This window comes from Patagioenas fasciata, chromosome 4, assembly GCF_037038585.1.
Source record: "Patagioenas fasciata isolate bPatFas1 chromosome 4, bPatFas1.hap1, whole genome shotgun sequence".
In the NCBI taxonomy this organism is placed as follows: Eukaryota; Metazoa; Chordata; class Aves; order Columbiformes; family Columbidae; genus Patagioenas; species Patagioenas fasciata.
Genome location: NC_092523.1, coordinates 58,238,618 through 58,254,137, shown reverse-complemented (window position 1 = coordinate 58,254,137; position 15,520 = coordinate 58,238,618). Strand labels below are relative to the sequence as shown.

At 39.6% G+C, this 15,520-nt stretch overlaps 1 protein-coding gene across 5 annotated transcripts in view; it reads right to left on the bottom strand.

Moving 5' to 3' along the window:
* LRBA (LPS responsive beige-like anchor protein) overlaps positions 1–14,805 on the bottom strand; it is a 409,424-nt gene extending 394,619 nt beyond the window's left edge. For all 5 annotated transcript variants that reach the window (XM_071807989.1, XM_071807991.1, XM_071807990.1 and 2 more), the window contains exon 1: positions 14,590–14,805. In XM_071807989.1, the coding sequence (XP_071664090.1) occupies positions 14,590–14,805 (216 nt within the window). The remainder of the gene's footprint in view (positions 1–14,589) is intronic.
* Between the last annotated feature and the right edge of the window lie 715 nt (positions 14,806–15,520).

Here is a 15,520-nt window from a genome sequence, read left to right as displayed (position 1 = left end):
CCATCAAATGCAGAAGCAGATTCTCATAAACTTAAGGTCATTATCTCATGGGACAAGAGTTTTTAATTTTTTCAAATTACAAGCAATAGTCCAGTGACTAGTTTAAGGAGTTTTACACATTTGGGGCAATAATACAAAAGCTCTTGTTTCTAGCCTCAAGTGGTTGTTGGCGGTTACCATGCCATCTGCAGTGATGGCAGTGACAACAGCTGCACCCATAGCAAAGCAAGCCAGATACTTCAAATTGTAACACATCTGTGCTCCTTCAGGCATCATCTTTCACACTCGGTGTTTGCTGCACAAAACCAGGCAACTTATAGATTTGTCCACAACGGATCTCTGCCTCATGTAATGTGTAGGAACTTCAAAGAGCTTTAGCTGAAAATAACCATACATTTCTAACTTTAGATTTGGAAACCTGTCCTTAACAAGAATTTTCATTTCTATCTTGGGATCTTCCTCAATTCAAAGCTGCTTCTTCAGTACATACATTTCAGAGAACCAGCAGATAAAATAGCTAAGCAATTCCCACTGTTGTTTTTAAATAGGATCACCTCAGCATCTTCAACATGCTTTCTTTAGTTGTTCTTTGTATTGAAAAATAATTACTACTATTATTATTTCTACTGCTATGTGTTATTCTTCTTTTTTTTTTTTAAATAAAATATACGTGTTGCATTCATACACCTGCTATTATTTGGTTTCAAGCAAGTATTCCACTGAACTTCTAGCATTAATTGACTTCATGTTTCAGGACCCTGTGCTTCAGAACCTCTACTTGATCTCCAAGTAGCAAGCACAGTATAATGCACTGGGCTGAGAGTGGGAAACCCAATATGATTGTCCTCCCTTTCAAGCTCCCAACTCCATTTCCTGGGTACATGATCCCACCCAGCAGAAAACACACACCTGCTGCGGCTCTGAAAGTAGCAAGAGTCTGTGTGCCAGAAGAGTTTATTTGAACAAAGACTGAAGCCACATGTCCTTGGGGCACAGCAGCATACAGCAGCTGCAAAAAGTAAGTAGAACTTCAGAGAAAAGCATTTAAGATTGCTTAAAATGAAAGACATAAGGTAATCTTAATGTATAAATCACTGACTCTTGAGAATAACTTTTAAATTACTTTAACATCTTTTCTAGTTTTCATTTTTAAATCCTGAAATTTCATCTCAAGGAACTAAGCTGATTCTTCCTCATTTTCAGAGCTTAGTCCTGAAGGTTTGTAATTTAACCCAAGTGATACACTCCAGAAGAAGTAAAGATTCCATTGACTTACATCTGAACCAGTTCACAGGGAAAAGACAATGAACATAAAATATATTTATGATTATATCTCAAAGAGGAGTATGCTACAACTTTATAATACCAAACGCAATGACTGTATAAATACCTTACTGGTTCACAGCACGAGAACATGGAACCACATCAAACAGAGATCCTGACTACAGTATTGCCTATAACAAAGCATTGCCTGGGGTGGGGGGGGGGGTGGGGAAAAAAAAAAAAAAAGCAGCAGCAAAGCACTCAGGTAACTAATATTTAATTAATATAGTTACCATCCATACATTTCATTATTGTGTTTGCTTTGACACCACAGTTAACATAATCAAGAACAGTTGGCTTGCATGTCGGTAACAGACAATAGCTCCTCTTAGCCAAACTATTAACATTTTTAAACAAAGGCATCTTGGCCTTCAAAATTCTGGATTAAGTTTGAAGTTCAGGCATCTTTTATAGAGGAATTTGCACATACAGTTACTGCAATTGAGAAATCATTTCTGCTGCTTGGATCCCATCATTTTAGTGATCAATATCTGGTTTAAGAATCCATATGTGCTTTCAAGCATTATTTCCAACGCACACAGTAAGGTCACAAGCCAACAAACCCATGTAGAGGTATCCTTGAGGTACAAGACTCCTAGACAAAGTTGAGCTTCATATATGTAGGCAATAGATCTACAGGAAATACTAAAGTTGACTTAGAAGTTGTGAAATTGAGTACTCAGCTGGAACAAGAATATAAATAAGTATTTAGAGCTATTCACCTCCTTCTCCGTATACGTACCTTCAATGGGAAATTGAAGTGCCAGCGTCTGACTAGTCCTGTTGCGATTAATATGCAACATGACTACACTGAAATGCATGGAAATATTCTGTTCAGGATGATACTGAACTTCAACTACCAGAGCAGGGACTTAAATAGGAATGAGCCATGAAATTCTCATTAAACCCTACACATGAGTTAGTAACAGCTACAGGACTAATATATAGTGTCACACTTGAGAGTAAACAAAAACATAGATACTGAACAACACATGACAGCGACAGTACAAGTCAAAATACACTAAAAGAATTCTCCTTCCCCCTGCCTCCAAATGTAAGTTTAGCTTAAATTTCTGGTACTCTGTGTACTTCAGAGTGATACTTCCCATAGAAATTAACAAACAATCCAAAGATTTGACAGTCAGGATTTGATTTCAAGTTTGAATTTGAAACAAATGATTAAAGTGTTCATTTGTGATGCTATTTTAAAACAATTTCTTTGGGCAAAAATAAGTCACTACTCTAAAATTTTACCTCTACCTCCATCCACATGACTGGAATTGAAAGAAATCCCAACAACTCTTCGCAAATCTAATTAAAAACCCCTACAGCCATGCACATCTTTAAATTGCTAGGAACAGCAGCAAAGGCATCAAGATTAACTTCGTTCTCAAGTGATATGTATCCAGCTTTCCAGGCTTCTCAATTTAATACATAAAATGTAGCTAAGGGAAAGCCTGAACTGACAAGTTTCCTTGCTACAGTTATCTACATCATCTAACAATGTGAAAATTATTTTCTCCCCCCCCCCCTTTTTTTTTTTTTGCTTCTCTCAAGATAGGACACAGAGGTACTAAGCACACTCTTAAACCAAAATCTAGTTGGAAATGGAGGTATCCCTTTTCTACAAAATAACAGTACCGTGCAGAAGCAAAAAAACACAAGATTTTGTCATCTTTTGCCAGCCAGCTCTGGTGATCTTTGTCACCGGATGTTAAGGAAGCTTCTTTTCCCTAAGTTTCCCATAGTAGAGACGCAGGCACAGAATCTAGAAATTATTCTAAAATTCAACAGGCTAAGGCAGTCTATTCCGTAACACTGGACAAACCCCTCTATCTGAAGATAATTCACCTTCCAGGAAGGAAATCAGGATTCTGTACACCATACATAAAACTTGATTAAAGCCTTAACACATGAGCAAGAAATACACTGTTTTTCACCTCCAAACATTTCCTGTCATCTATAAGTGACTAGAGAACCTTATTCAAACACCTTAATGACAAGGTCTGAGACTTGCTCCCTTCTGTGCCTTCTCTCCATACCCATGAATCTGGCATTCTTTGATGCATATGAGCGGAGTCTTCACTGAGGACAAGTTGGAAATGTCCCCTTACAAGGCCCTTGTAACACCATGGCTATGCCCTCCTGACAAATGGCAATTTGAATCCTTTCCTATTAAGGATAGAAAGCAGGGTGACTTTCATTTCCTGCACAGGTGAGACTTTACTAAGCCAGCAAAATCCCCAAAGATCGATCAACATTTCACTTCAAAAGTAGTACACAGGAAGGGCACAAGTCTCAGATGAGTCATGGAATAAATATCTCCCCAAAGGCAATACCCCTGCCAATCAGCTGATCCACAGCCACGGGGGCATTCTCAGCTTGCCAGCCCATTGCAGAACCCAGACAGTGCTCGGGACTCACTCCTGCAGCCCTGGACAAAGGCAGCAGGTCATGGAAAAGGGCAGCGGGAGCACAGAAAAGACAAAGCAGTGTCCTGGTATAAGGTGAAACAGTAGACAATCTAGCACAGCACAAGGTCAGGACCTTACTTCTGAGGAAGAAATGGGCAAGAAAACAATGCAATCTTTTCCCCATGAGCATTTCCTAATTTGCATAAAGACGGGAAGCTGCTGAGACACTTGATAGTTGAGTTGGGCACCACTGCTAAATCAAGAAAATAATGTTAAGAACACCATAGCTCCAGAAGGTGACCCTTGGCTGGAGATCACTTTTTGCAATCCTGATTGAAATATCCATTCCCAGCATCTCAGTGTTCTCCCACTCTATAACATCAGCAATATATTAAACATACATAGCTTCCCATCTCACATTAGCTATTCTGAAATGCATCCAAAAAGCACAGTTAAAGTTGCTCAGTTTCATACTCTAGATACCTTAAAGTCAGGCACCTAAATTATACACTTCAACCAAAATCTACAGTACAACTAAACTCCCATTGCGGGGTGGGGAGTGAAGCTTGCAAGTTCTCTTCAGTCAACTTCACAACCAAAACTACAGACAAATCACATGCTTAGTTTCAAGAAAAACATTAGCAGAAGGCAGATGCTGACTGGACTGATAGTTTCCATTTGTTTACTTAACAGTCATGTACCATTACCAACATTAGTCATTTGGTTCCTATTCTCCCCCAACTGCATTGTTCTAAGGCTTATCAGCAATCCTACCTCTGTATCATTAGCCTTTTCTTTTAGCTTATATCTATGATTCTGCATAAAGGACCTTTTGTTTGTTTGCTTTGTTTTTAAGCACTACTTGCTTCCAAGGTCTACCTGAATCAATAATCTCGCAAGAAACAATTGTCCTTAGTAATGCAGTTTTAGCCCCAAGAAGTGCAAACAGCATAACTTAAAGATTTCTCTAATAATGGACTACTAAAACTTAGAAGTCACAGGTTCTGCAAAGCCTCTATTCAGCAATTTTACGGCAACAGGGTTTACCTTATTCTACCAAAGAGCTCCCCAGCCATCCCCATCCCAATCATATTTGGGAAAACAACCAGTGTAATTCCCACCAAAACTGGCACAATTTGATGAAGGAATAAATTTGTGAGACATCAAGCAACCATTCCACACCCTGGATTCCATAACTGCATGCTTCCCAATTCACTGTAGGTCACTACTGGTTTTCTTGCTGCTCTTTTATAAAGAAACTGATCTCCAGTTGCAGTGACCATCTCAGCTGCTCCTTACTGGTGCCTCTAGCCTTTTAGCATCCCCAAAAGAGAAAAAAAAATAAGCTACAGGTCACCCTACGCACTGTTACTGTTTTACAGGGCTAGTCCAGTATAAGACTATAAATTCAGACTATCTAAGTGGAGCAAACAGAACAGACTTTATTCATTTATTTCTGCAACTTCTGTCCACACCACAGAAAACAACTGCTGATGACAAAGCAGGGCAGGGGAGTAGACATGAATACACACAACACACCCCCTTAGAACAGATGGGTCCTAAGCAGTTACTCTGATTTCAGTTTTCAGTTACAAAGGAAAGTTAAGCCAGTAGCTCTACATGTTGCTTTTTTCAGTTGCCTCAACAAAATAGAACAGGTTTTTGCCTAAACAACTCACTCCCAACTTTTCAGTCACACCAAAACAAATCTATTTGAATTTGCTGTATAATGCATATGAAACTTTTTGGTTTGATGTATGTAGAATACAAAAACATCAAGAGAACTACTCATATGCAGGCTGTAGTAAAAACACTTGCAGCTCAAACTCACAGAGCACTTTACAGGAGGCAACACAGCACGTCCTATTCCCACTAGCTATTCTCACTTAAATATCAACTCAAGGCAGCTATTAACAAGAAAATCATGCCTGGGATGTAGCTCCTCCCAGATCCCCAGTTATTACTAGAGGAATCCAGTGCAATGGAAGGCATTAGGTTTTCTTCTCTACAAATCAGATTCTATTTAAAAACAACTTATGCCTACTTGTGAAGCTTTGGAATCTAAAGCATTGTAGAAATGCAAACCCTTCGCAAATTACAACAAGCTTCCAGTATCAGCACAAAGACTAGTGTCTCCGGAGAAGGTACAATTGCAACTGCTCATGCAGGATCATTATTTAGTGAATTTGATTACAGCAATTGTGCAAGGATGCATCTCGATTGCTATCTGCTCTAAAGATGGAGCACTGCATACTGGAAACTGCAGTCTCCACTGGCCAGACATGGAATTAAAAAAGCAGGTGGCAAGAGTATCCTGTTTTATGCAAATTAATTAGAGCCCTCAGATTCCTGGCAAATGGCCAGAGCTCAAAGACAAGGAAGTCTGAAGGCTTCCCAGAAAGGCGGGGCGGGGGGGGGAAGATAAGAAAAAAAAGGAAAAAAAACCACAAACAACAAACAAACAAACAAAACCCCCTAGGTTTCGAACAGGCAATAATACACTCTAGTACAATGCCAAGTTTAACAGAAAAATCCAGAATCAGTTAAAGCAGAAATGTAATCTAAATCAGGACATTAGTAATTAGGTCAAGCTAATACCAAAAACCATCATGCGAAACAGTATGAAGAGGCCAGCAAGGCCTCTAGGGGCTGGAGAAGACACTTGAATGGCTGAAAGTTAGCTAACTGTAATTAGTGATTATGAAAAAAAAAACTTTCTTCCATATTGACCTATTTAAAATAAATAGAAGTTCTTTAAAAAGATACGTGTAAATTTAATGCATGCAAAACTGAATTACACAGAAAAGATTCTTAAAGGGTTTTATACACAGAAACACTGAAGGCAGTAAGTAGCTATTTCACATCTAATGATTTAACTGTAGAGCTTATTTAATCTGTGCAACAGATTAAAGCTTCCTCCTTAAGGTTCATAAAGCATTTATAGCTTCTGTCTTTATGCAGTCCTTTAAGTTACCAATTTACCTAGTTAAAAAAAAAAAGTCAGAACACTATGTCAAGTGGGACACAGTTCAGCACCAGTGCAGGTTCCCCGACAGGTGGTAAAACAAATATACACATGGCAAAAAGAAACCACAGTGAAAGCCCATTGTTATCCTTCATCAGACTTGAAATCTCAACACACACACAAAAACAGTCACGCTTGACAATTCTCAGAAGACTGGGACATCTCAGCAAAATTAAGCATCTGACTGTGCAATTGACTAGCCACTAAGTAACGAACACCATACCAAACCAACACTGCCTTAAAAAAGAATTAAGTAACTTCCTCATCTCTAATTTTACTCAACCTCCAGTATTCATCCAATACAGCCACCTCAAAAACCTTCTCTTTACTCATACCCCTCTTAAATCTGTGCACTTTGATTCATTCCTCCCTTAATCTCTTTCAACACACATGAATAATTATCTATTTTTATCTCACTCTGCAGCAAAGTCCAGCCTCTATAACAACCTTAACATGCCACCCACCTACTTCTCTGATGCTTTTCACTAATTTCATTCTATTCCCTAATCCGCAAATGCTTTTACTGAGCCAGTCCATATGGCCATGACTTCACTGTGTGATCTGCACTGCTGGGTCAGGCCAGTGGTCCATCTAACCCAGTCCTGTCCGACAGAAATGGTACAAAGTACGATTTAAAATACTATTTAGAGAGAGCAAAGCAACCACAACAGATACCGGACTCTCCCTCCTTTGTTACAGGACATCAACTAGAAAAATCCATCATTGAACTGATGCATTCCTTTCTAAAGGGAAATTCTAAAGTATGCTACAAATACACGTTAAACAGGCTTACCTGTAGAACAGACTGCTAATTAAAAACTGTCTATCAAATATTGCATTATTAGGACACGATCAGTGTAAATGTCTGGTTCAGCCTTGCTTTCTCAGTTTTATTTTACATCTGTACAGAGCCTACTGATGGGAGCACAAAATGCCAACAGTTCTGAAAAACACAGCACATGTCATGCACAGACACTTGAAACTTTAGATTGGTCAGGCAAAGCTCTAAAAATTGGCAAGTTAGAGGAAGAGTGAGAAAAACTAAACACTATCCTGTGTGATCTTAAGATTTTGTCTTCCATATTTTGTCCTCCTACAGTTTGTTTTTTAAGTTGCAGTCACAGAAGTGAGTTGATACCATGGTCAAAGTACAAATTAGCTCTTCTTCAGAATCTAGACAATTTTCTTCTAAATCATCAGCATGTCTAATTCAAGACCGTCACCAACTCCTCACTTACTTCATTCCACGCATTTCTTAACTAACCACAAAAATTCCCTAAATCCTTACACTTACTATGCAGAGTGATATTTTATTTTCACTAGCTACAAAGTGATTTCCAAATTGCACCAATACCTGGAAAAAAACTACTACATATCACTTCAATAGTAAGTGTATCCATAACTACTCAGAATATATTTTAAGAAGATAGAGGTCTGTAATTCTGACTTTAAGTGAAGCACAAGTGACTCCCATTACTCAACAATTCTGAGCTAGGTAACATCTGGCGAAAGACATCTCTTAGCCTCACTTAGTCTGCTAAACTTACCAAAATAATCTTTTACTGTTACCAGATCCCAAAGTAGATGTCTTCAATGCATGAAGATGACTTGGAATCAAGGAATCTAAATTCATTCATCAAAATCGGCACAAGCCTCCCACTGCAAAGGGACCAGCAAGAAGTAAGTTTGCACCTGGTGCACTTTTCATAAAGGATGTTGAGGCAGACTGGGCAGCGTTACAGATCTTTTGCTGAATTCCACTTATTCACCATGAGTAAAACCATGCATGATCACTACGACAGCTGACTGTCCAATTTACTATGACTTTTTTTAAAAAGCTACGAGCTTGACCCAGCTAAAGCCACAGACTTACCTTATCATCTATATTGCAAATGGACAGAACTGACTGAACTGGGGTAACTGTAGCCAGAGGTGTACTTACTGGGAACCTACCAGGAAAGACTATATATTAAGAAATGCACAGTATTCTGTGATGCTCTAGAAATTATTTGGTTACTCTCACTTGCCATCAGCATTTATAAGTTTATATAGAAAGTAAATCCTAGCATTCTCTAGAAACATATAGTAAGGTAGTGAAAACTTTAACACTGCCTTATTACTACTGTAATACATGTAACTATATCTGCATTAGTTTTGAGGGTTTTCTACAAGAAGGTACATGCAAAAAAAAAAGCCTGTGACCAGAGACAAAAGAAAGAGGAATTTCTACTTCATAAAATCCATTATACTAGTGTTTCAGAAGCATTCATACCAAATTAGAAACCTGTTGTGTATCAGCAGGTGATGCCATTAGCTTTCAATATGAATAATTCTAAACAGTTTATGGAGCAGAAACCACGACAATGGAGAAATTAAAAAAAAGAGCAGAGGGCACACCAGCAGCAGGTAAACAATTGGTAGTCCTGACATCTTTCGCAGATTTGTTCTGTAAAAAACCTAAGTGGGGTTGAAGAAGAAGGGGAAGAAGAAAAAAGCAAACAGCATGAATTTTAAAAAGGTAAGATTATTTTTTTTTGTTTGTGGTCTTAATAAAGTCTGGCAAAAGTGAGAGAGATGACAAGTTTTAAAGTAATTTTAGTCTTTGCTCCTCTGATCTTGTTATTTTCTCTCCAACGGTGATAAAAAGTAAGATTTTGTTCTCATCTGCACTTTGTCACTAAGGAAACTTGGTGAGGACATCATAATCCATGGGCAGAATCAGAAGAAACAGCATATTCTCCTCACCAAAAAGACAGACAGAGCATTAAAAGAAAAGAAAAAAAAAAAAAAAAAAAAACAACAAACAAACAAAAAACCACAAATAAATAAAATAAAGTCTTTGCAACACAGACTGATAAAAAAAAATGGAACCAAAACAAATACACTAACCTATATTATAGTCAACAGAACAATTAGAAGTGCTAAAGCTTTTTAAAACAAAACTGGACTAGAGCAAAGCATAGCATTTCCTTAGAGCAGGAAGTCCAGAATATCTGTTGTCTCTATATACCAGTCAACTTGAGACCTGAGTAAATTCTGGTATGAAGTCTCCAAACTTAATTATACCAACACCACAGAAACAGACAGCAGTTGTACAGTCATCTGCTTGAAGCATAGCAGAGTTTTGCCAGAATATCCATTTCCCACTGCAAGCCTAAAGCAGCAGTTAACCCCTGCACATACAGCATCCATTATGGACAAAACACTTGTCAGTGACAGTCCCCTGCTACTGAAAGGCAAGGATATCCAGTGAGCTAAGTTTTATATATGAACAAGAAACTTGCAATAACTTGGAAAGAAGACAACCTTGACATATGACACAAGACAAGCCCATTTAGAACAGAGTAGACCAGAAGCTCCACCCAGAATTTTAATCTAGAAAAAATTCTGAACAGCCTCCTAAGTTTCCTGTGCAGGTTGCATAATCTTCAGAACAGAATTAATTCTCTACACCTGAAAACTTAAGATCCTAAAAACCTTCTCTGACCTTCGTAGCACAATACTGTAACCAATTATATATCTACATGTTTTTAAGTTTTGCCAATCGCTGAACTATTGCTACTACTCTAACCAAAAGTTTCTACATCAGTAGGACATTGACTTGTCTTACTGTTTTACCATGAAAAACATATAGCTATTTTAAATTAGTAACAGATACCACTGTAAAGAATTTATTTTTCCGTTCTACCATCTTCTCCTACTGGGAAGTTTCTTTTATTTTAATAAACTAAAGGGATGGGCGGAAGCAGATGTGAGGTCATGAACAGGGATCCACCTGATTTGTATACAAAGGAAATTAATGGAGTTATTACTGCCCAAAGACAATTAAAAGTATAATTCACAATGCATGACCCATAGTTTAGCTTACTGTCTCTCAGAAAAATAATGGAACAGATTAATACTTGAACTAGAAAGTGTTTTCAAAGTTTATCAGAGAATAAACTTATTTAAAGTCAGTATTTTCCTTCTCCATTTCAAGAAGTGCTGAAATACACAAAGCCTTTTCTAACATGGGCTGGAAAACTAGTTTTTCAGAGAATATTAACCAAAACCAAACACATCAGTCTGAGTATTTCTATGAGTAGAATTTCCAAAGACAATAAAGTGAGACTATTAGGTTTCTGCCACATGCTAGAAGCAAGCTCACTAAGTGCTCTGTTATACTGCTGGACAGAGAAGAATGTTACGGGTGGTTCTCAGCTCCAAGATACAACACTGCTGGACTGAACAAGTTATTTGCTCAAGTATCCAGGACTACAGAAGCTTTTATTTACTTAATAAGCAGGAGGTCAATTACTGTGCACTTTAGATTTTTGACTTTCTGGTCTTTCACATACAAAGCATGACTATCTCTTAAATCATTAAAGATGAGGAACATCAAGACGGCACCTTAGCTTTCTCTTTACTCTTCCTCACAAAGAAATTCACCATAACCTGCATATACTGCAGCAAGCTGGTACAGCATAATTAAAAACAACATGTTTGCTCAAGAAATAAAAATGAGGTCAGCTAACCTCTGTTTTCTAAGGAGAAACTTTTCACATTTGAGGGTGGTTATGCTATGAAGAATAAGCATCCTTTCTACACAGATCTGCCCAGCCCTTCTTCCACTGTGGTCTGAAGATGTCACACTTCAGCGATGAAAAATCCCCCAAATACCATACGTCTCCTCCTTTCAAAGTACAAGAAGTGAGCAAGCTGATTTCTGCTAACACTGCTGAAGTAGTGCAGTTATGAGTCACCAAACTGAATTAAACCCAATAGGAGAGGCTACACTGGGCTTAACCCCATTAGTAACAACATATCACAGCATGAATTTCATACATACATAAGTAAACTCGCTCCAAAAGCTATTGGGAAACAAACTATCACAAAAGCCATAGCCAAGAATTACTTTTTCATATAAAAGTTAAATCTTTCCTGCATGCACACACAGAAAAACAAGTACACCATTGCTAAACAATATTTCACACGCCTTAAATTCCAATCAGTGTGATTTCAGAGGTATTAATCGACAAAACAAACTACTGAATGGAGGCAGAACTCAATGCCAGACAGATGAGTATTGTTTGCAGGAACATCTTGTATCTCAGAAAACTATATTAAAAAGTCAGCTTAACAGTTTTCACACACACAAAAAAAAAAAAAAAAAAAAAAAAAAAACTCAAGAAAATAGATGCTTTTTGTAACAAAAACTGTTAGTTTTCTGGTTTGTTTGACTTTTTCAAGCATCCTAGTTTTAGTAAAACCACAGAACACCAAGGCATTACCTCCTTCCAAATTAGTCACCACTAGTTGATATGCTTTCCTGGGACTCAGAAAACCTAAGGGACTTATTTTTTTTTATATCGCTCAAAAATTTGGATTGTATTCTCACATAACCCAGGTAAAGTGTCTTGACTATCAAACTACTGGTTGTTTCATGATAGCTATCAACTGACTAGTTCTGCTTTCATTATGTGTGGTGTAAGACCATGAACTTTAGCATCCCACATCGCAGGCAGGTGTGCTGGAATGGTTGAGGAATCTTCTCAGACAGGTCAGGGATGTCATTTCACTTGCAGAAAAAGTGAAAACACAGTTTCAAGAATTTCTAGGGTCAGAAACTCTTCCCTGCTTCTAACCAGGAAGTGATGATCCAGGAGAATGCAGTCCACAGGTCAAATTCTTCAGACCTCTTAAATCTAAAATTGATGATTCTCTGAATCAAGTTGAATTTTTGATTCCTCTCTTGTCCAAAATGAAGCAAAAACGGAATCCCAGAATCAAGGAGCTTTTACAGTTTTAATTATTGTGCTGAACATACGTGCTGCTTTTGGATGGGGTAGAGTTAATTTTCTTCATAGTAGCTAGTAGGGGGCTACACTTTGGATTTGTGCTGGAAACAGTGTTTTAGTTACCACTGAGCAGCACTTACACAGATTCAAGGCCTCTTCTGCTTCTCGCACCTGTGAGGACACAGCTGTGACAGCTGACCCCAACTGACCAAAGGGATGTTCCATGCCATATGACACCATATGCAGCAACAGAAACGCCAGGGGAAAAAAGAAGGGGGGCCTTCAGAGTTACAGCACTTGTCTTCCCAAGTAACCATTACACCTGATGTAGTTCTGCTGTCCTGGAGATGGCTGAACACCTGCCTGCCCATGGGCTGTAGTGAATTAATCCCTTGGTTTGGTTTGCTTTGCCTGTGTGGCTTTCACTTTACCTGTTAAACTGTCTTTATCTCAACCCACGAGTTTGCTCACTTTTACCCTCCAGATTCTCTCCCCCAACCCACTGGAGAGAAGTGAGCGAGCAGCTGTGTGGGACTTAGTTACCAGTTAAACCACGACAACCTCTTTCCACTGCTGCCGTAAAATACACTTCCAGTACACCACTCAGAAGACCATGCTAGAAACAAAGTACAATTTAACACACTCATGAACAACTTCCCCTCACATAAGTGTCCTAAATCATAAACTATTTGCTGGAATTTCCTTTTGAACCTCACATGCACATATCTGAGCACTGGTTTTTGTTAAGGACAATTGTTGAGTGTGCTCTAAGTAACTTAAATCACTTTCTCATACTTGAAGCACCCATGAAAACTCTATTCTGCACTTCATTTTTGCCTGTACTGCAATTCCTCTCCATTGAGACTTCCATCCAAACAATTTAAAGCATTACATTCTGTTAATACAAAAATATTCCAAAAATAAACATTTCTCATTACCCAGGAAGATAGCATAAAAAAAATACTAAACAGACACAGCACACATAAACATTTAGTGACCAATAAAACTTGCATGTAGCAAAGAATGCTACTAAAAAAATAACTGAAATGCAAACAACATTTAAAAAGCAGTAAGTCTTTTGCACGGACTTTCCTTGTTATTGAGCTTCATATCATGACATGCTTTCACTTCCTGGTTTGTCAGAAACCACACTGTTTTAAAGTCAAAGGTGCTCACTAAAAGGAAGAAGGAGGAATGGTGAGTATTTTTAGAGATGTTTTGAGACCTCTGATAATAGCAGAGTGTCTTTGTAAACTTAAAGATAGTTTTTCTCCTAACGTTTGGTCTCCTTCAGCAAGCAAACACTAACAACTTGCCTGACTGTTTTAAATATGGCCCAAAAAGTTAAACAGTAAATATTATGCATGCAGCTTCAGCAGGAAAAGTTGCATCCTCAATTTTTAGTGAGATCTGTTATGAAGCATTGAATATATTCATACTGCATTCAAAAAAATAGTAGCTAACTACCTAATTCTTTAACAAAAAAGGACATTGAAACCAAGTTCTGCTCTTCTCAATAAGCAAAGTAAAGCATTTGAATGAACTGCTCACTGACACCCCCACTCCCAGCAGACAGAACATGGAAGTTCTGCCTATTTCCAAAGCAAATAAAAATAAAGGGACATAAACATCTCAACAGGAAAAGTTGTTTTGGCTTAAAACAACGTGTGTGCGTGTGTGTGTGTGTTTTGATGACAGTTTAAGTTACTAAATCGACAGTTAACTTTCTTGCTGTGTACACCTGTTGAATGTTTAAACATAACAATACACTTCTGAATTATAAATAAAGCAACAATTTCTCTGAGGCAAACTAAGGAGGATGCTGTTGAGAGCTGCTTCAAGTTTAAATAGATATATATGCATAAGCTCATATGCTATATCTTCAGCTTTTGTGATCCAAAAGTAAAAGGAACCTAGCTGAAATCAAGTGCAAAGTAAGTATAAACATGTAAAAAATACTGACAGTAAAATAACATTTAAAAAACCATGGGATTCTTCTGCACATATATGCTGGGTTTTCCTCTCATGCCCAAAAAAGCAGCCAGCTTACCAGATTAAATACAGTGTCAACTATGTCTTTGTTGGATACTTCTCCAACTTCCACCAGTCCCGTCAGCACCGCGAATTTCATCTTGATCCCTCGGATGGGCACTCCTGGATTCAAAGGCTGCCGCACACTTCCCCCTTCAGCAGTGTTTCCTTCTTTCCCTGCTCCTCCTCCATCATCACCTGTTGGCTGAACAACTTGTTTGCCTTCACTCGCCATGCTGAGCGCACTTCAGGTGACGGCCCGTAACGCCAGCAGGACGCTCCCCGCTCCGGGAAGAGGGTGAAGACTTGGGAAGGGCGCCGGCTGCCCACTCCTCCCCTTCGGTTCCCGAGGAAACCCGTGTCCGACGGGGGCGGGAGGACGCGCCCTCGGGAGTCCCAGCTCCGTCCTCGGCAGGAGGCGACTGTCAGCAGCTCTCTGCCCTCACGCAGGTATTCACAAGCCCTGAAGGACAACCGGAGATATTTTTGAACTCGCCGGGCGCTCCCCAACCAGCCCAGCCCGCGGGTCCCCGCTCCGGCCCGGCTCCTCATCCCCCGCGGAGCCGCCTCAGGGAGAGCCCCGCACCCCAGCGCGGCCCGGGGGGGTTCATTGTTAATTTTTTTTAATTATTTTTCTAAAGGCAATACGCTCCTCCTTCCCGAGCCGACTCCTTGTCTGCCGCCTCTCCGGCTCCTGCCCTTGTTCCGCCACCCCGGCTGCGGGCGCGGACAGGTGCAGCGACCCGCCGCCCCGCAAGTTCGCCACTCACCGCTGGCAGCCGCGGAGGGGGCGCGGGCTGCTCTGACGCCCAGCTCCGCGGTGGGGAAAGGCGCCCGCTCCGCCGCGCTCGCCGGCTGCGCAGCGCCCGACCGCCCCTCTCTCCGGAAGGCGCCTGAAGTTTCAGCCGCTTCACGCCGCGATCCTGATCAGCACCCTCTCTTCCTGCCGG